This window comes from Pristiophorus japonicus, chromosome 1, assembly GCF_044704955.1.
Source record: "Pristiophorus japonicus isolate sPriJap1 chromosome 1, sPriJap1.hap1, whole genome shotgun sequence".
Lineage (NCBI taxonomy): Eukaryota > Metazoa > Chordata > Chondrichthyes > Pristiophoridae > Pristiophorus > Pristiophorus japonicus.
Genome location: NC_091977.1, coordinates 199,607,575 through 199,629,019, shown reverse-complemented (window position 1 = coordinate 199,629,019; position 21,445 = coordinate 199,607,575). Strand labels below are relative to the sequence as shown.

Here is a 21,445-nt window from a genome sequence, read left to right as displayed (position 1 = left end):
TGGAGGTGATTGGTTAATTCCTCCGTCAATCACGTTTGGAGATGAATAGACTGAGGATTAAAAGTAACAATAGAGGCAACAAAGACTACATAAGTGTCAAATGTGGAATATAAATGAAAAATAATTTCACAAAATAAGTGAACAGTCAACATGAATTGAATATTCTTATCACCATCAGCATGAAGAAATTCTGTATGCGCTCAGCTTCATTCCAATACAGCTGCACAATATAACTATTGTGAAAATAATTGACAAAATGGCTTCCAATGGAGTGATGGATATACAAAATGGACTCCCACTAAAGATGGTTAATCCTATATCAAATGACAGCCTTAAAATGTAGTTGGATGAATATCTGTTTTTAGAAAAGAATTGAAGGTTATAAGATTTATCTTTATAAACAGATTAGCAAATATTCAAGGCAACTGAATAGCTCCAATTCTGTTGTGAACTGTAAATCATTTATCATGTTAACTATAGGTTTGTGAATCTATAGGCTGGGTCAATTGAAACTTTCAAGATTGAGATCGATAGATTTTTGTTATGTAAGAGTATCAAGGGATATGGAGCAGCGACAGGCAAATAGGTTGAGGTACAGATCAGCCATGATCTAATTAAATTGCAGAACAGGCTCGAGGGGTTGAATGGCCTATCCTGTTTCGATGGGCTCAAGTTTCAGCCTGAGTTGCTCCTATTTTTTTGGAGAAACTATTTTAGAATGGAGCATCTTGGAAATTGCAATTCTCGGCATTTAGTTTGCTCCAGTTCTAGTGAGTTAGAATAGTTTCATTTTAGAACAGATTTTTTTTTTCAAAAAGGGGCATGTCCAGTCACTTACACATGTTTTGCAAGTTTAGGCAGCGAAAACTTACTCCAAACTAACTTAGAATGGAGTAAGTGTAGATTTTTGTACGCTCAGGAAAACCTTGCCTACACTTATAAATCAGGCGTAGGGAACGAGAGATGGGGGGGGGGGGGGGGGGAAGGGGGGTTTACAAACATTAAACACCACTTTTAAAAGTAAAGAGCCATTATCAATAATAAATTATAAATAAATCAATAAATCAATCAAAAAAATAAAAAGATAAAAAATAAAAAAAATCATTAAAAAAATCAATAAATAAAAAATTAAGTTTCTACTTACCGACTGCAGTACCGGGAGCCCTCCAACAGCATGCTGGAATGCCCCCCCGCCCCTCCCAGTGTCTCTCTCTCTGTCTCTGTCAGTATCTCTCCGTGTTTCTGATAGCGAGGGGTGGAGGGAGTGGGGAGGGAGAGGAGGGAGGGAGAGGAGGGGAGGGGAGGGGAGGGGAGGGAGAGGAGGGGAGGGGGGAAGGAGGGAGAGGGAGGGGAAAGGGGAGGGAGGGAGAGGAGAGGGTGAGAAACGGGAGGGAAGGAGAGGAGAGGGGGATATGGGAGGGAGGGGAGAGGGGAGGCGGGGAGAGGAAGGGGAGGCTGAATGGACCCCACTGACAACGATGCAGATGCATGGCCACCAAAGACTTCGGGAGGGGCCTGCCCCCAGCAAGATGCCGGGCGGGCGGGCCCCGCTGACGACGTGGAGGGAGGGGGGGGGAGATCGGGAGCTGAACAGGATTGGGGGGGGAGCGGGAGCTGAACGGGAGGGAGGGAGGCCAGAGTCCAATCTTTGCCCATGAGCCCATTCGGCCAGGGCTAGGGGCGGCATGCTTCGGGCCCCTCCCACGCAGCCTCGGAGCTACTGCACATGCGCGCACACTGTGTAGAGGTCCTGGCACTGTTTTCAGCGCCGGGACCTGGCTCCACCCCCGACCCCTTGTGCTGCGCCACGCCGAGCACGAAGACGTCCTGAGGAGCTCGCAGAATCACAAGGTAAGCTGCCCTTTTTATTCCAGAAAATCGGCGCACCTTATGGAGGTGCACCATTCTTACAGAGGGCGGAAACTTGGGCCCTATATACATAATTCCAATGTTGGATTGATATCTTGATGCATTACTCAATTGCAATTGTGGATCATGGAAGAATTCTAAATTCCTGTAAGTAGTTCCCTCCAGTGGAAGCAGTAAAACTCATGCATGGTATATGGGAAGAAGTGGGTCAATGTACTTTTGTCATTCATATTATACTAAGTTGACATAAACTGAGTGTTACAAGTCAACGTTCAGTTTTATCAGTAAATGATCAGAATGGGAGTTTAACTGTGCATGGCTGACCAGAGCAGCTCTTCAGTTTAAATGGTTCAGGATTAGATCTTCCCTAGTGGTGTTCATTAATTTACAGCTTTCATAGAAAAAAAGACAAAACCACAGGATTCAATTCCCAAAACACTCATTAAAAACACTGGAATCTCATATAATAAAACACCCTTAAATGATAACCCTACACATAATTATCATCATTATCATAGGCCGTCCCTCAGAATCGAGGAAGACTTGCTTCCACTCTTAGAATGAGTCCTTAGGTGGCTGAACAGTCCGATACGAGAGCCACAGTCCCTGCCACAGGTGGGACAGACAGTCGTTGAGGGACAGGTTTGCTGCACGTTCTTTCCGCTGCCTGCGTTTGATTTCTGCATGCTCTTGGCGATGAGACTCGAGGCACTCAGTGCCCTCCCGGATGCACTTTCCCCACTTAAGGCGGTCTTTGGCCAGGGATTCCCAGGTGTCGGTGGGGATGTTGCACTTTATCAGGGAGGTTTTGAGGGTGTCCTTGTAATGTTTCCTCTGTCCACCTTTGGCTCGTTTGCCATGAAGGAGTTCCGAGTAGAGCGCTTGCTTTGGGAGTCTCATGTCTGGCATGTGGACAATGTGGCCTGCCCAGCGGAGTAGCTGGGGATTTTGGCCTGGATGATGTTGATGTGTCTGTCCTCCCAGGGGATTTGTAGGATCTTGCAGACCTCACTGTCAACAAGCTCCCCGCTGGAGTGGAATAAACTACAGAACCAGTGGGAAGCTGTTCTACCTTCGCCGTCTCCAGGCCAGGTCCAAGATCTCCCCAACCTCTGTCGTTGAGCTACAGTAGGCGGACGACGCCTGCGTCTGCGCACATTCTGAGGCTGAACTCCAGGATATAGTCGACGTATTTACTGAGGCGTACGAAAGCATGGGCCTTACGCTAAACATCTGTAAGATAAAGGTCCTCCACCAGCCTGTCCTCGCCGCACAGCACTGTCCCGCAGTCATCCACGGCACGGCCCTGGACAGCGTGGACCATTTCCCATACCTCGGGAGCCTTTTATCAACAGACATTGATGAGGAGATTCAACACCACCTCCAGTGTGCCAGTGCAGCCTTCGGCCGCCTGAAGAAAAGAGTGTTCAAAGACCAGGCCCTTAAATCTACCACCAAGCTCATGGTCTACAGGGCTGTATTAATACACGCCCTCCTGTATGGCTCAGAAACATGGACCATGTACAGTAGACACCTCAAGTCGCTGGAGAAATACCACCAACGATGCCTCCGCAAGATCCTACAAATCCTACACATAATATGCATTATCTGTCAGCCTTGGCTCAATGGTACCACTCTTGCCACTGTCAGAACAAGGGTGGATTCGCTATTGGATCTAATAAATGGGGAATGAACCAGAGCAGATGAGAAGTAAAAGTAGGGGAACATCTAGGTAATAGTGACCATAATATAATACATTTTAAGATGATAATTGAGAAGGACATAAGTATGTTGAAAACCAGGATAATAGATTGGAGAAAAGCTGATTTTGAGGGGCTGAGAACAGACCATGGGAAAATAAAATGGGCAACAATATTGGCAAACAACAATGTAGACAGCAATGGGAAACATCTAAAATGGTGTTCAACAGAGTGCAGGAACAATATATTCCACCGAAATGAAAGAACAAACTAAACAGTAATGAGACTCCATGAATGAATAAAGCCATATCATCATCATCATCATCATCATTCGCATAGGCAGTCCCTTGGAGTCGAGGATGACTTGCTTCCACACTAAAAATGAGTTCTCAGGTGACTGAAGAGTCCAATGTGGACCTACAGTTTCTGTCACAGGTGGGGAAAATGGTGGTTGAAGGAATGGGTGGGTGAGGTGCCTGGGTTGCCGCGCGTTCCTTTCGCTGTCGATGCTTGGCTTCAGCTTGCTCTCGGCGAAGAGGCTCGTGGTATTCAGCGCCTTCCCGGATGCTTTTCCTCCACTTTGGGCGTTCTTGGGCCAAGGATTCCCAGGTGTGGATGGGGATGTTACATTTTTTTCAACGAGGCTTTGAGGGTGTCCTTGGAAGTGTTTCCTCTGCCCACGCTTGCAGTGTCGGAGCTCTCAGTAGAACGCTTGTTTTAGGAGTCTCATGTCAGGCATACGTACGATGTGACCCTTCCAGCGGAGCTGATCTAGCGTGGTCAGTGCTTCGATGCTGGGGACGTTGGCCTGAGCGAGGTCATTGACGTCGGTGCGCCTATCCTGCCAATGGAGTTACAGGATCTTGTGGAGGCAGCGTTGGTGGTACTTCTCCAGTGCTTTGAGGTACCTGCTGTACATAGTCCATGTCTCTGAGCCACATAGGAGGGCGGGCATCCCTGTAGACCATGAGCTTGGTGCCGTGTTTGCAGTCCTGGTCTTCAAACACTCTCTTCCTCAGGCGACCGAAGGCTGCACTGGCACACTGAAGGTGGTGTTGGACCTCATCGTTGATGTCTGCCCTTGTTGACAGTTGGCTGCCAAGGTATGGAAAATGGTCCACATTGTCCAAGGCCTTGTCGTGGATTTTGGTAATCGGGGGGGTAGTGCTGTGTGGCAGGGGCAGGTTGGCAGAGGATCTTTGTCTCACGGATGTTTAGTGTAAGGTCCATGCTCTCGTATACCTCGGTGATGGTGTTGACGATGGCTTGGAGTTCAACCTCTGAGTGTGCACAGACGCAGGTGTCGTCTGCGTAGTGTAATTCGATGATGGAGGATGGGACGACCTTGGTTCTGGCCTGGAGGTGGAGGAGGTTGAACAGATTCCCGTTTGTCCTGCAATTTAGCTTCACTCAATCGGGGAGCTTGCTGAGGTTGAGATGGAGCATTGCCGCAAGGAAGATCGAGAAGGGCATTGGTGTGGATGACACAGCCTTTTGCTTGACCCCGATCCAAATGTGTATTGGGTCTGTGGTGGATCCGTTGGTCAGGATCACAGCTTGCATGTCATCGTGAAGCAGGCGGAGAATGGGGACAAACATTTGAGGGCAGCGAAACTGAGGAGGCGCTCCATAATCCCTCACGGTTGACAGTGTCAAAGGCTTTTGTGAGGTCAAAGAAGGCTATGTACAAGGATTGGTGCTGTTCCCTGCATTTCTCTTGTATCTGCCGCGCGGTGAAGATCATGTCCATTGTGCCTCTTAGTGGGCGGAATCTGCATTGCGACTCTGGGAGGAGCTCTTCAGCCTCAGGAAGGCGGCGATTCAGGAGAATTCATGTGATGACTTTCCCGGTGGTCGACAGCAGGGAGATTCCTCTGTAGTTACCGGTCAGACTTGTCACCTTTCTTGAAGATGATCACAATTACAGTGTCTCTGAGATCTCCTGGCACGATCTCCTCCTTCCAGATAAGAGAGATGAGGTCATGGACCGCGCCAGTAATGCTTCTCCGCCATGTTTTAGTGCTTCGACTGGAATTCCATCTGCTCCTGATGACTTCTTGTTCTTCAGTTGTCTTCAGATGGCCTTTTCAACCTCGTGCTGGGCTGGGGTTGTGCTGAGGTGGTGGTGGGTGGCATGCTGTGGGATGGAGTCGATGTCACTCACGTCGAAGACAGAGTCTCGGTTGATGAGATCCTCGAACTGCTCCTTCCAGCAGGCATTGACTGCCTCTCTGTCCTTGATGAGTACCTCTCCGTTCTTGGCCTTGGGTGCTTGGGCTGAAGAAACCTCGCACATCGTGGTTGTCGGCATGCTGCTGGATTTCTTGAGCTTTCTCCACCCACCATCAGTTCTTTAGGTCACGAGTTTTTTGTTGGACCTCGGCCTTCAGATGTCTGTAGAGCTGCTTTCTTGCCCTCGAGTTGTGTTGCTGCTTCCAGTCCAAGAATGCCTTGCCCTTGCGGCATATTAGCTCCTGGATCTCCTGGTCATTCTCGTCGAACTAGTCTTGGTGCTTCCTGGTCTAGTGACCGAGCGTCTCTTCGCAGGTGCTGATTATGGAAGCCGAGAGGGTTGATCAGACACTGTGAACATTCTGTGTCTCTGGGTCACTGGGAGTTGTCAGGTTGGTAGCGAGGCGGTGGCTGAATAGGGCTTTCTTAGCAGGATCTTTGAGTGCACTGTCATTGATTTTCCTACGCCGTTGTTTCTGTTGCCGTCGCTGTTTTGGGGCAATGTTGATGGTGATGACAGAACAAATTAGGCGGTGGTCTGTCCAGCAGTCATCAACTCCTGTTATGGTGATGCGCACGTCTTTGCGGTCCATTGTTCGGACGATGATGTAGTCTAGCAGATGCCAGTGCTTGGAGCGAGGGTGTTGCCATGAAGCTTTATGTTTGTCCTTCTGACGAGGCCATGTTCTAAGCATTTCATCAGGAGGAGGGTGCATTGGAGTTGGCTTTCCCTACCTCCTCTCTGCCGATCACACCTCCCCAGAAGTCAGTGTCCTTTCCAACTCTGGCTTTGAAGTCGCCAAGGAGGATCAGCTTGTCACTCGTTGGGACTCAGGACAGGGATTGTTCGAGGCTGGAGTAGAATTCCTCTTTGATCTCGTCTGTAGCTTCCAGTGTTGGGATGTATGCGCTGAAGACCGTAGCACACTGGTTCCGGGCTAGGGTGAGCCGAAGAGTCATGGGGACTTTGTTTATCCCGCAGGGGGAGTCTCTGAGACAGCCCACTAGTTCGTTTTTTACGGCAAAGCCAACCCCATGGAGGCGGCGTTCTGTTTCTGGTTTGCCTTTCCAGATGAAGGTGTAGCTGGCCTTCCCCCGCCCACCGGGTCTCGCTTAGGGCGGCAATGGCAATGTCGAAGCACCTGAGTTCCTGGGCAACGATAGTGGTGTGGTGTTCCGGTCTGTTGCTGATAGTGTTGTCCATGAGGGTCCTGACGTTCCAGGTCCCGAACTTCATCTTAAAGTGTGAAAGATGCCTGTGCGTGAGTTCTTTTAACGAGGGGTGGCCGTTGCACATCAGCTACCATAAGGCTACCACCAGCCATAAAGGAACAATTGAGGGTATGGAAAGAGGCATACATTAAGTACATAGACAGCAGGGGAGTGCATGATAAGGGAGAATACAAAGAGATTAGGGGAGAAGTCAAAAAACAATTAGGGAGGCAAAGAACTATGAAATTAAATTATCAAGAAATATAAAACAATAGTGTGAAATATTTTACAGGCACATCAATTTAAAAAAAAGGAAGGTCAGGATGGGAATAAGGCCATTAAGGGATAGACAGGATAATACTACAGGTAACAATAGGGAGATGGCAGAAATATTAAATAATTATTTTGCTTTAGTATTTACCAGGGAGATAGAACAGGTGGACATGACATTGGATGATGAGATTAGTAGAAGATAGCAGAGGCATTACTATATATATTTAATAGTTTGTTAGAAAAAGGTGTAGTGCTACAGGAGTGGCAGATAGCTAACATCGGGCAGCTGCACAACTGGCGATGTCATCGCCGTATGCAGTGACCCCTTAGCACTGTGCGCTGATCCCTGTGCACTACCCATGGGGCGCGCGCTATTATCACAGCACCTCCGCAAATCCCCGGGAGCCGGTAGCGCCCTCTCCCTGAAGGCGCTAATGGGCCTCTGAAAAAGGGGAAATTTTTCCCTCTCTGTCTCATCCACTTCCCACCCTTTTATAGAGACACTCTCTTCTCCAACCCTCCCAGTTTATAAAGGCGAGTGGCGAGCGGCCCTGGAACCAGCGCGTCAGCCCTGACCTGCAAGGAAACACCTGCGGCAGGTCGGGGACATAAAAGGCAAGCAGCCTGGAACCAGCATGGCGGTGTATCATTTCAGGGAGCAGCGCGAGCTGGTGTAGGAGAGCGACATCTTGGAGGTGGATTGGAGGTCCAATCCAGGTCCAGGTCAGTGATTGGAGCGTAGGAAGGTACATCAGAAGCGGCGTGGTTGGGGCGAAGGAGCGGCGAGAGATTGCAGAGCGATGTGATCGGGGCCCAGGACAGGCGTGAGTTCGGGCCCAGATGAGGTAAGGGCCCTGGGGTAGCTCAAGCTTGCCCACACTGCGATATGTGTGTGCACTAGGTCTGTGTAGCAGAGCTGGTCTCCAATCATCTTGGTTAATCCTTGCCCCTGGACCAAGGCCTAACTCTTTCAAGCCCGTGTGGTGGCTGGTGTGCAACGGCCACCACACGTTAAAAAAATCCATGCACAGGCATCTTCCCCCCTTCAACATGTAGTTCAGGACCTGGAATATCAGGTCCTTCATTGAAACACCTGTGAACTCATCCCTTTTTGGTGTGGAAGCAAGTCATCCTCGATACGAGGGACCGCCAAAGAAGAAGGATAGCGAATATAGACCTGTCAGGTTAACAACAGTGGTAGGAAATATAATGGAATCCTTACTAAAGGAGTAAATAGAAGAACATCTAGAAACCAAAAATATAATGAATAGTCAGCATGGATTTCAAAAAGGAAAGTCTTGCTTGACAACCTCATTGAATTTTTTTGAAGAGGTAAGAGAGAGTAGACAATGGTAATGTAACAGATATAATTTATCTAGATTTTCAAAAGGCCTTCGATAAGTTACCCCATAATAGACTGATGAACAAGATCAGAGAATGCAGAGTCAGGGAACAAGTAGCAGAGTGGATAGCTAGCTGGCTTCAAGACAGAAAGCAGAGAGTAGGGTAAAGTGTATCTATTCACAGTGGCAAAAGTGGTGTTCCACAAGGATCAGTGCTGTGCCTACTGTTCACAATTTATATTAACGATTTAGACTTTGGAATCAAAAACACAACTTCTAAATTTGTGGTTTGACACCAAGTTGAGACGGTAGTCAATACTGAGGGCTGCAACAAATTACAGGAGGACATTAATAAACTTGCAGAATGGGCTTATAATTGGCAAATGATGTTCAACACAGATAAATGTGAGGTATTACATTTTGATAGGAAGAATAGGGAGGTCACATTACTTGGAGGGTGTGAGTCTAGGTGTGGTAGAGGAACAAAGAGATCTCGGAGTACAAAACACAAACGCTAAAAGTTGCGACACAGGTTAGCAAGACCATAAAAAAAGCAAACCAAGCTTTACTTCTAGAATTATAGAATTGAAAAGTAGGGAAGTTCTGCTAAACCTGTAGCGAACCTCGGTTAGACCACACTTGGTGTACTGCGTACAGTTCTGGTCAACATATTATAAAAAGGATAAAGAGGCACTGGAGAGAGTGCACAGAAGATTTACAAGGATGATACTAGAAATGCGAGGATCTACATATCACAAAAGGATGAACAGGCTGGATCTCTTTTCTCTTGAAAAAAGGCTGAGGGATGACCTAATTGAGGTCTTTAAAATTATGAAAGATTTATGACTGTTTCCACGTGTGCGTAAGAGCATAACTAGAGGCCATCAATACAAGATAGTCACCAAGAAATCCAATAAGGAATTCAGAAGAAGCTTCTTTACCAAAGAGTGGTGAGAATGCGGAACTTGCTACCACAGGGAGTGGTTGAAATGAATAGTAAAAATGAATTTAAAGGGAGACTAGACAAGCATATGAGGGAGAAGGGAATAGAGGGGAGGAGACTCAAGTGCGCCAGTATGGACTGTTTGGGCCAAATGTCCTGTTTCTGTGCAGTATATCCTGTGTAATCATATGTAATTATGAGTTCATAGCCCAGTACAGAGGGCGTGTTGCACTGTTGGAGATGCCGTTTTTTGGATGAGGCTTTGAACCCAAGTCCTTATCTGTCCACTCTCTAGGTGTAAATGATCCCATGGCACCATGGTGACTTTACCAACATTTAAAACAAATGATCTGGTCATCATCTCATGCCGAATCTTTCTGTGCCCAAATTGGCTGCTGTGTTTCCTCCATTATAACAGTGACTACACTTCCAAAGTAGCGTAAAGCGCTGGAACCTGACTTTTTGTTGTTCTTTCGGATTAGGAGCGCTTCCCGAGATCGCGAATAGCGCGATGTAAATGCAAGTTATTTCTTTAAGTATGTGCTCTGTGTGTTGCACAACGCTTGCTGTGCTAAAATGCCGAGTGACTGGTTTTATCTGTATGAACCTCTCATGGCTACAATGGTTCCGGCACTGTCACATTCCCGACTATATCTCCGGGACACCCGGTTTGATCTCTACTCACGGATCTCCATTTGGGATGACCCATCCTGGCGTAGGGGACCCGTAACGATGTTCTCGATCAATTCTTTCATGCTTCGAACTTGAAATCGCACAATCCAAAAGGAACTGTTGTTTTCCGACGTATAATCCTTAACGTCCTACAGAAATATTTTGTAAAAACTACCCTGGAAGTAGATATTTAAAGAAAAGTAGCCGTCTCAAAGATGGTTTAAGGGGTACTCAAGGTGCCCTCTTTTTCAATTAACAAAGACCTGATTAAGTTTTTCGTTCTGGTCGGATCGCAGCCTCGCCAGAAATAACCTGAAACCTGTTTTATCAGGTGAGTTGTTTTGTTTTGGAGCAGGAAATTGCCCGTGCAGTGGGTGCGGCTGGTAACGTCAGTTTGAGCCTTTCCATGACTCTGTTCGCATTTCAAAGGCATTAGGTTATGCGGTGATGGTCCGTCAGTTAATTTCAGTCAAAGCTCCCAGATTCAGCCGTTCTTAAGAAAAAAAATAAAGCTTCTGCGGGTATAATTATTGTAAGTCGTCGGATTTTCTCCTTCCAGTGTCTCTTGCAAGAGAAGCAAACACCACCCTCATCATTTTGACCATCAATTCAAATGCAACATTAATAGAGACATGAGAATACATTGCTCACAAATGAGCACTATTTTTTTCTCAAAAATACAGACACAGATTTACAGACCAAAAGATCGGTGATGTTTGGTTCAATCCCTGCAGTGCGGTTAATTGCTGCATACAAGGGCGGAGATAAGTACATTACAGCAGGGGTATCTACCCTGCTGCCTGCCCTCAGGGCCTGGCAATTGAGCTCGATTTCTTAATGGCTGGTTGCGCAGGAGGCTACTTTTGGAAAGGGCTAATCTAGGTGCTGTTGCCACATTGGTGAATAGATCCTAAATCAGAATGGCAAAAACTGTTAATACAACATCAGCAACTTGCAATATATGCAAATGAATGGAAAATGGATTTAAATGTTATATTTGGTCCTCCACACATACTTGCATGGTCCATCAAGTCAAAAAGCTTGGCCACGCTGCATTATAGCACTGGTAAAGAGGTAACACCACTTTCAGCTTTCAAAATAAGAGTAGGGGAAGTGGGGGACTCAGCCTTTTTCACTTGACAGCCCAGATCCAAGTGATTTTGGCCTGGACCTTGGCCTCCCAGTAAAACCCATGGCTGGGAATTGTCAGCACCACTCTAACAATCCCCTGCCACAGCTTACTATTCTATGGCCCTGAACTTGGTGGACTTACCGCCCGATGCCACCCGCTACCGCCGAGTTTTCTGGGCGGTCTCCCTTCCATGCGAGTTTGCGGCCACCTGCCGGCGGGTGGGAAGATCGGTGGGAACAGCCTGCTCACGCGCAACTCACGTTAAGTGCCCTCCCGCCCGTCGAACTGCCAGTTTGGTCCAGGCGGGAGTCCGCTGCAGCAGGGGTAAGCACCTGGAGGCAGGTCTAAGTGGAGGCAGGTCTAACCTGCAAAAAAGTTAGTAAACTTTTCTTTATTGTTTTCCCAGCGGGTCTCCTGACGGTTTTCCTGTTTTTTGGGGGGAAATTTTTAATTTTGTGTTTCCCCCCTCCCTGGGTCTGACTTTGCCGAGGATTGCATTTGCTGCAGAGATTGGGAGCTCCTGCTCGCTACCACCCATATTCAGGGCATAAGTTGCTCTTTTGCCACCGCGCGGTCTTTCGTTGACTTTTCCATGAAACTCCCACCCAAAGTACCTTCAGGTATCTCAGCGGTCTTGTGGGCAGCACGTAGCTTCCACCAAGTTCGGGGCCATAGACCTTCAAAATAGTCAAACAGGGAGCCAGAAGCATCTCATTGCCCCTGTAATCATCAGTCTGGAGGGTGGTCTGCACTTCCCGTAATATTCTGCAGTATCTATCATCCATGGTACAACAAGGAGCTTCCAGGACAGCTGACCCAAGATGAAGCCAGGCATTAGAATAGGACCACCCAAATTAGGCCAACTTAGACACAAGGAAAACACCCAGCCTAGCTGATGAATGTTACTTCCCACAGCGTAAGTAATAATGTTACCTTGAGATGTGGTTCTAATTCCAGAACCCTGTAATACCGAGAAGACTTCAGTAAGGGCCAAGTCTCGGAAATGCTTCCTCTACTCCCCAACAGTCACCTGCAAATATTTTTCTACCTGTATAACATGCTCACCATCATAACCAAAGACATAAAAGAAACCAAGTGATGACTGGGATCAATTCTGAGACCATCCCTTAAGAGAAGAGGAATGGAGGCAAATCATCAATACCATCACCTGCAGCAAAATGCACACATGCCAATTCAAGCTCATACAGCACGCTTACCAAACTCCTCACATGCTCCACAAACTTCAACGCTGCATGACCGATTACTGCTGAATGGGCTGTGGCCAGAAAGGCATCCTTCTGCACATATTTTTGCTATGATCCCAGCTTCAGCTGTTCTTAACTGTGGTGTGCGACAGTGGGGATGGAAATTCAGAATAGCCCTGTTTGAGGCGGTGATACCGCATGGTCACTAACTTTAGCACCGGGCAACGTTTACTGCCTCCAACCACGACATTCAGTTTTAACGCCCCAAGAAGGGAGTGGAGGGCTAAGGGAAGCATTCCACACTCCTCTTAGGGCACTAACCCTGATTCCTGGGGCAGTAGCACCGCATCGCAATTGAAGTTTTGCCACTAGGAAACCAGCCTCCTGGTGCCTCAAGGGGAGATCTGATGGACTAACTGAAGACTGAAAAAAAAATTGACCAGAGCTCCTTTGAAGACTGCTGCAAACCAATCAAGGTGAATTAAGTGTACAACAAAATGGAAATTCAGCAAGTGCTAAGGCAGACGAACCCAATGAAATTTGTGACCACGGCGCTAACGGGGCATCGCACGTGAATCGCCGTCACCAAGTGGGTGGCACTAGAGTGTGCAATGCTAACTGTTAGCACCACCAGTGAACCGCAACTGAAGTTCCCAGGAGGCGCTGCCAGCGTGGCACTCAGTCGGTAGGAGCTTAGCGGCCCATTAGCATGCCTCTCGGGCGCTAACGGGTGGCGATAAGCAACTGAATTTTGGCCCCCCAAGACTGGTCTTGTAATTCCATAGGATTGCTGGGCCTATTCTATGGAGAACAAGGATCCCTCCCATCTTGAGCAGGTGTACACAACTGTTGCTTTTGTCTGTGAGGTGCATCCTCATGTGGCAAAGTGCAGCCCTACCGACAACAAATATGTCCCATAGCCCAATCAAAATGAGTGTAATTCAGCCTCCACCTGGAACTAGAGTAATGCCATCAGTCTGGTGCCCATTCATGGAGATTCACGCAGCACAATCTGCCACCCCATCCCCAGCACTGTGATCCACCCACTGATTATGAAGGATAATGATACCAACTAGAAAGAAGGGCCTTCCCATTCCTTTATCCCAAGGTCTAACTAAACCCCAAAAGCCAAACAAGTTGCTTCAATCCATAGACCCATGTTGTTCCAAGTGCAATCATAGTCATGCCAAGAACCCTGGATCGATCAATATGCTCATCTTGTAATCAAAATGGAATCAAGACGTATAACGGCCTCAGAAAATGTAATAAAAAAGATAACCATCAAACCAAGGCAATTAGCTTCAGGTCCCATATAGCTGCATAAGATTAATACATGCTTAATGAGGGGTTAGTTTTGCTTTCAGGATAGCATTTTAGTTCTGTTACCTTATTCCCATAATTTTAATCCACTTTCCCTCTGTAATCCACCCACCTGACAAACACTCCTGTTGAGATTTTCAAGCGGGATAGAGAGGGGTGTAAAAATAGAGTTGGGGGGGTGTCGAAGTATTGATTAAAGAAACTATTACAGCTGTGAGGAGGGATGATATGTTAGAGGGATTATCAGACGAGGCCATATGGGTCAAACTGGAAAACAAAAATGAGGTGATCACACTACTGGGCATGTCCTATAGACCCCCACACAGAGAGAGGGAGATAGAAGAGCAAATATGTAGGCAAATTTCTGACCAGTACAAAAAACTATAGAGCCAGCCTCCACAGCCGAGAGCAGTAATAGTAGGGGATTTCAACTATCCTAATATTAACTGGGACAAAATTAGTGTGAAGGGTATAGAGAATGCAGAATTCCTAAAATGCATTCAAGAGAACTTTTTTTTAGCCAGTATGGAGCAAGCCCAACACGGGAGGGGACAGTTCTGGATTTAGTTTTAGGGAATGAAACTGGGCAGGTGAAAGGAATCTGTGAGAGAGCATTTCGGTGCTAGTGACCACAATTCAGTTAGATTTAAGGTAGTTATGGAAAAGGACCAAGATAGACCAGGAATAAAAGTTTTAAATTGGGAAAAAACCAACTTTGCTAAGCTGAGTTGATTTAGTCATAGTGGACTGGAAATAGCTACTTGAAGACAAATCAGTATCAGAGCAGTGGGAGGCATTCAAGGAGGAGATCCAGAGGGTTAAGGCCAAATATGTGCCCTTAAATAAAAAGGTTGGGACTAACAAATCTAGAGCCCCCTGGATGTCTAGGGACATACAGGGTAGGATAAAAAAAAAATGGAAGCTTAAGACATATATCAAGGGCTAAATACTGCAGAATCTCTAGGAGTAATTAAAAAAGATATTAGGAAAGCAAAGCGAGAGCATGAAAAATGATTGGGTTTTCCTTGATTTTACTTGCGAAAGATGTTTTATAAATATATTAAGAGCAAGAGGAAGGATATACTTGCATTAGAGGCTGTTCAGAGAAGGTCCACTAGGTTGATTCTGGAGATGAGGGAGTTGACTTTTGAAGATGGGTTGAGTAGGTTGGGCCTATACTCATTGGAGTTCAGAAGAATGAGAGGTGATCTTATCGAAACATATATGATAATGAGGGGGCTCGACAAGGTGAATGCAGAGAGGATATTTCGACTCATAGTGGAAACTAAAACGAGGGGATATAGTCTCAGAATAAGGGGCCGCCCATTTAAAACTGAGATGAGGAGAAATTTCTTCTTTGAGGTTTGTAAATCTATGGAATTCTCTGCCCCAAAGAGTTGTGGAGGCTGGATTATTGAATATATTTAAGACAGAGATCGACAGATTTTTGAGCGATAAGGGAATAAAGGGTTAAGGGGAGCGGGCAGGGAAGTGGAGCTGAGTCCATGATCAGATCAGTCATGATCTTATTAAATGGCGGAGCAGGTTCGAGGGGCCAGGTGGCCTACTCCTGCTCTTATTTCTTATGTTCTTATCTAACTAAAGAAAGGGTAGAGCCTATTCGAGACCATGAGAGTAATGTGTGTGGAGGCGGAAGATGTGTGGGTATGGTTCTTAATGAATACTTTGCACCTGTTTTCACGAAAGGCACGGGGTGCAGACACTGCTATCGAGGAGGAGTGTGAAATATTATATGAAATAAACATAGTGAGAGAGGAGGTATTAAGGGGTTTAACAGCTTTGAAAGTGGATAAGTCCCCAGGCCCAGATGAAATGTATCCAGGCTGTTAAGCGAAGCAAAAGAAGAAATAGCAGAAGCTTTGACCATCATTTTCCAATCCTCTCTGGCTTCAGGTGTGGTGCCAGAAGACTGGAGGACTGCTAATGTGGTACCTTTGTTTAAGAAGGGAGAAAGAGATAGACCAAGTAATTGCAGGCCAGTCAGCCTAACCTCAGTAGTGGGAAAATTATTGGAAAAAATCCAATCAGCATGGATTTGTTAAGGGAAGGTCGTGTCTGACTAACTTGATTGAATTTTTTGAGGAGGTAACCAGGAGGGTCGATGAGGGCAGTGCGTATGATGTAGTGTATATGAATTTTAGCAAAGCTTTTGATAAGGCCCCACATGGCAGAATGGCCAAGAAAGTAAAAGCCTATGGAATCCAGGGCAAAGTGGCAAGTTGGATCCAAAATTGGCTCAGAGGCAGGAAGCAAAGGGTAATGATTGATGGGTGCTTTTGTGACTGGAAGGATGTTTCCAGTGGGGTTCAACAGGGCTCAGTACTAGGTCCCTTGCTTTTTGTGGTATACATCAATGATCCAGACTTGAATCGAGAGGGTATTAAGAAGGTTGCAGATGATACAAAAATAGGCTGTGTGGAAGAAGAAAGCTGCGGACTGCAGGAGGATATCAATCAACTGGTCAGTTGCAAATGTAGCAGAACAGCGGCAAATGGAATTTAATCCGGAGAAGTGTGAGGTAATGCATTGGGAAGGGCGAACAAGGAAAGGGAATACACATTTAATAGTAGGACACTGAGAAGTGTACAGGAACAAAGGGACCTTGGAGTGCATGTCCACAGTAGCAGGTCAGGTAGATAAGGCGTTAAAAAGGCATACGGAATGCTTGCCTTTATTAGACGAGGTATAGAATACAAGAGCGGGGGGGGAAAAGAGTTATGCTTAAACTGAAAAACCACTTGTTAGGTCACAGATGGAGTACTGCATGCAGTTCTAGTCACCAGATTACAGGAAGGACGTGATTGCATTGGAGAGGGGACAGATGAGATTTACGAGGACGTTGCTTGGAGTGGAGAATCTTGGCTATGAGGACAGACTGGATAGGCTGGGTTTGTTTTCCCTGGAACAGAGGAGGCTGAGGGGTGATCTCATTGAGGTGTATAAAATTATGAGGGGCCTAGATATAGTTTATAGAAATGGCCTATTTCCCTTAGCAGAGGGGTCAACAACCACAGGGCATAAATTTAATGTAATTGGTAGAAGGTTTAGAGGGGATTAGAGGGGAAATTTCTTCATGCGAAAGGTTGTGGGTATCTGGAACTCTGCCTGAAAGGGTGGTGGAGGCAGAAACTCTCACCACATTTAAAAAGTACTTGGATTTGCACTTGGTGCCGTAACCTGCAGGGTTACAGACCTAGAGCTGGAAAGTGGGATTAGGCTGGATAGCCTCTTGTTGGCCGGCACGTACACGATGGACCAAAATGGCCTCCTTCCATGCTGTAAACTTCTATGATTCTATGAGAGGTGACCTACTCCTTTCTCTTCCAATGCTCTTCAAATTATACTATATGTTAGCAACTTTTACCAGAATATTAGTTCCATATACAGTTAAACATGTAAAATAACAAAAACATTTGTAACTTCTGCTTGCCTTCACTTTTTTTCCTTTTCTTCACATTTTAATAAATTTATATTTTCTTTATTTCATACCAATATCATTAAAATTCAGTTACTAATCATTTTGATTTTGTTTAAAGTACTTTATTTACATGAAGTAAATACCTCCTGTGTCTACCATCTAATTTGGAGATGCAATCTACATTAAACAAAATTGGCCTCGGATTGGGCCTTGGAACTATTTTTTTAAGCCATTCTTCAGTCAATCAAGTCCCAGAAGTGTAAAGATTGATATGAATGGTTATTAAAGCACATACCTGCATTCATTATACAAATAATTAGTTTATAAAACAAGCTGTACAACATCTACTGCATAGAAATAAATGTTTTAGAACAACCTCACGGAAATATAATAAAAAATTTGACTAGCTGACAAATATAAGAGATAAACCGCATTCAAACAGATCCAGGCAATTAACACATTTATTAAATAGCAATAATGCAGATTTTTAATGCAGATAAATATATTTTGGTGAAATTGGAGAAAACCAAATCCCACCATGTCAATCAAGTACTGTTTCCCCTAATAGAAATACTTTTTTTTTTTAAACACAGCACAACACATGCTTACAGTTGTATGTCTTTCCATAAATAGATTAAAATATGATTCATAATCCTCTGACACAAACTTAAAGGATTTAAAAATATATTACTATAAAATAAAGCAATTTTTTTTACAATTTTTGGTATTTTACATGATTTCCTAAGTACCCCAGTTATGTTTTGGATTTAAAAAAATATACATTGCTCCTGGTAAAAATAATGGATCCATATTTATTTAATTAAATTCAGTCCTTAAAATTAATTATATTACCAGTAATAGTTATAACTTGCTCTTAACATCTAAAATATGTGGCTTAGACATCTATGGAACAATTCTTTAACAAGATCGATAAAAGAAAAATCACGAGTTGAGTAGAACATGCTACATATATAAAGAAAAGTGCTTCATAACTCTGACAATTCAATGAGATATAAAATCAACAATTTGTTTTATTAAGCTCATCTATTTAAAAAATCTATCAATGGTGTTTGTGGAACTATTACTTCTCGCTTTCTTGGTTGTTGGCTGCTGAGCTATGGATCCAGTCCTGAAAACAATTAAAAAAAGAAAATATTCAAGAAATATATTTACAAACAACAAAACAATGAGACTTAAGTGCAGCTGACTTCTCAAACACAGATTATGTTTATGTTATATTAGGATTTCTATACAAGGTTGAATGGAATGGAAGGGTGAACCTCGATGTTTTCTTCTTAGCATCTAGTTTGAAGGTAGTGCTAGAAGAGGAATAATCCCATCAGGCAGGGATTGGTGTAGAATAGAGGTGAAGGAAAGAAAACAGCCAAGTTTGCACTTCTGTCACATAATGCATGGATCAGCAAGGGTCTGTATCTACAATTCTTTGCACAGCAAATTTATAACCTTGCCCATGTTCAGGTAGACATAAAGCATGAAATCAAATATTTGCTGACGGAGAATTAAGCCCAGGGGCAATGTTACAAATCATCCAGTGATCAGAGAGCAAGAGAAAAAACAGTTTTATATTGTGCTAGTGCCACTGATCGTGATGCATGGGTCACGCTTAATCAGCAGGATCACCAAAGATAAGCTTGCCAGATTTGTAAAAACGGATCTTCCCAGCCACCAGCCTTTACAAATCAGGCAAGTTCATCTTTGATGTTCTTACCAACTGTGGCACTTTTCAGGCTTCCTCCCAACATTGAAATTCATGTTCATAGAAAAAAAAGGCAGTTTCCATAAGAATACTCACATCTCTGATGACCAGAAACTTGCAACTAACAATACTCTTTCCTCACTATTATGCACCAGCCATTACATGGGCTTACTACATTCTCCTATCCATTTCAAATGGTGATAATTATCACTTGGCCCCAGTGTATATCTCAGGCTCTTGAGAAAATCAGACAGAAGCAGAAAATGAAGAAAGTGACTCATTACAATATTTGACTTAAACAGTACTTACGCTATCCCCAAAAAACAAGACCCATAGGGAAGTAGTGAAAAACTAGCAAAGAACAGACATCTTTTCCATGGATAAAAACCACAGAAAATACACTCCGCCCACTTCCAGAAATATTTGAGCCTACAGTTCAGTAAATATGACTAAAATGTATAAATAATGTAATGATATAATCAGTAAAGGCAAATGCAATATTAACCTAGATTAAAAATAAAAACAGAAAAGTTCATGGCACCGTAGCTGGCTCTGCTGCACAGGAGGGCAGGAAAAAGAGTGGGAGAGTGATAGTGATAGGGGATTCGATTGTAAGGGGAATAGATAGGCGTTTCTGCGGCCGCAACCGAGACTCCAGGATGTATGTTGCCTCCCTGGTGCAAGGGTCAAGGATGTCTCAGAGCGGGTGCAGGACATTCTGAAAAGGGAGGGTGAACAGCCAGTTGTCATGGTGCACATTGGTACCAACGATATAGGTATAAAAAAAAGGGATGAGGTCCGACGAGCCGAATTTAAGGAGCAAGGAGCTAAATTAAAACGTAGGACCTCAAAAGTAGTAATCTCAGGATTGCTAACAGTGCCACGTGCTAGTCAGAGTAGGAATCGCAGGATAGCTCAGATGAATACGTGGCTTGAGCAGTGGTGCAGCAGGGAGGGATTCAAATTCCTGGAGCATTGGAACCGGTTCTGGGGGAGGTGGGACCAGTACAAACCAGACGGTCTGCACCTGGGCAGGACCGGAACCAATGTCCTAGGGGGAGTGTTTGCTAGTGCTGTTGGGGAGGAGTTAAACTAATATGGCAGGGGGATGGGAACCAATGCAGGGACACAGAGGGAAACAAAAAGGAGACAAAAGCAAAAGACAGAAAGGAGATGAGTAAAACTGGAGGGCAGAGAAACCCAAGGCAAAAAACAAAAAGGGCCACTGAATATAAAGGGGCTGCAGGAGGGGGCAAAACTAAAAATCATGGTTTAAAAACTAGTATTAAAACACTCTACCTAAACGCATGCAGCATTCGAAATAAAGTAAATGAGTTGACGGCACAAATCATGACAAATGGGTATGATTTGGTGGCCATTACAGAAACGTGGTTGCAGGGTGGTCAAGACTGGGAATCTAACATACAGGGGTATCTGACGATTCGGAAAGATAGACAAGAAGGGAAAGGAGCTGGGGTAGCTCTGTTAATAAAGGATGATATCAGGGCAGTTGTGAGAGACGATATTGGCTCTAATGAACAAAATGTTGAATCATTGTGGGTGGAGATTAGAGATATAAGGGGAAAAAGTCACTGGTGGGCGTAGTTTATAGGCCCCCAAATACTAACTTCACGGTGGGGCGGGCAATAATCAAGGGAATAATGGAGGCATGTGAAAAAGGAACGGCAGTAATCATGGGGGATTTTAACCTACATATCGATTGGTCAAATCAAATCGCACAGGGTAGCCTGGAGGAGGAATTCATAGAATGCATATGGGATTGTTTCTTAGTACAGTATGTTACAGAACCGACAAGGGAGCAAGCTATCTTAGATCTGGTCCTGTGTAATGAGACAGGAATAATAAATGATCTCCAAGTAAAAGATCCTCTCGGAATGAGTGATCACAGTATGGTTGAATTTGTAATCCAGATTGAGGGTGAGGAAGTAGTGTCTCAAACGAGCGTACTATGCTTAAACAAAGGGGACTACAGTGGGATGAGGGCAGAGTTGGCTAAAGTAGACTGGAAACACAGACTAAACAGTGGCACAATTGAGGAACAATGGAGGACTTGTAAGGAGCTCTTTCATAGTGCTCAACAAAAATATATTCCAGTGAAAAAGAAGGGCGGTAAGAGAAGGGATAACCAGCCGTGGATAACCAAGGAAATAAAGGAGAGTATCAAATTAAAAACCAATGCGTATAAGGTGGCCAAGGTTAGTGGGAATATAGAAGATTGGGAAAATTTTAAACGACAGCAAAGAATGACTAAGAAAGCAATAAAGAAAGGAAAGATAGATTACGAAGGTAAACTTGCACAAAACATAAAAATGGATAGTAAAAGCTTTTACAGATATATAAAACGGAAGAGAGTGACTAAAGTAAATG

The 21,445-nt window shown here is 44.8% G+C and overlaps 2 protein-coding genes across 9 annotated transcripts in view; both read right to left on the bottom strand.

Annotated features, from left to right (window-relative positions):
* LOC139268110 (ankyrin repeat and death domain-containing protein 1B-like) overlaps positions 1-10,536 on the bottom strand; it is a 97,664-nt gene extending 87,128 nt beyond the window's left edge. The window contains exon 1 of the mRNA XM_070886129.1: positions 10,258-10,536. Coding sequence (XP_070742230.1) covers positions 10,258-10,327 — 70 coding nt within the window. The 5' untranslated portion in view covers positions 10,328-10,536. The remainder of the gene's footprint in view (positions 1-10,257) is intronic.
* A 7,104-nt stretch (positions 10,537-17,640) lies between these two features.
* polk (polymerase (DNA directed) kappa) overlaps positions 17,641-21,445 on the bottom strand; it is a 130,582-nt gene continuing 126,777 nt past the window's right edge. For all 8 annotated transcript variants that reach the window (XM_070886037.1, XM_070886075.1, XM_070886064.1 and 5 more), the window contains one exon: positions 17,641-18,469. In XM_070886037.1, coding sequence (XP_070742138.1) covers positions 18,385-18,469 — 85 coding nt within the window. In that variant the 3' untranslated portion in view covers positions 17,641-18,384. The remainder of the gene's footprint in view (positions 18,470-21,445) is intronic.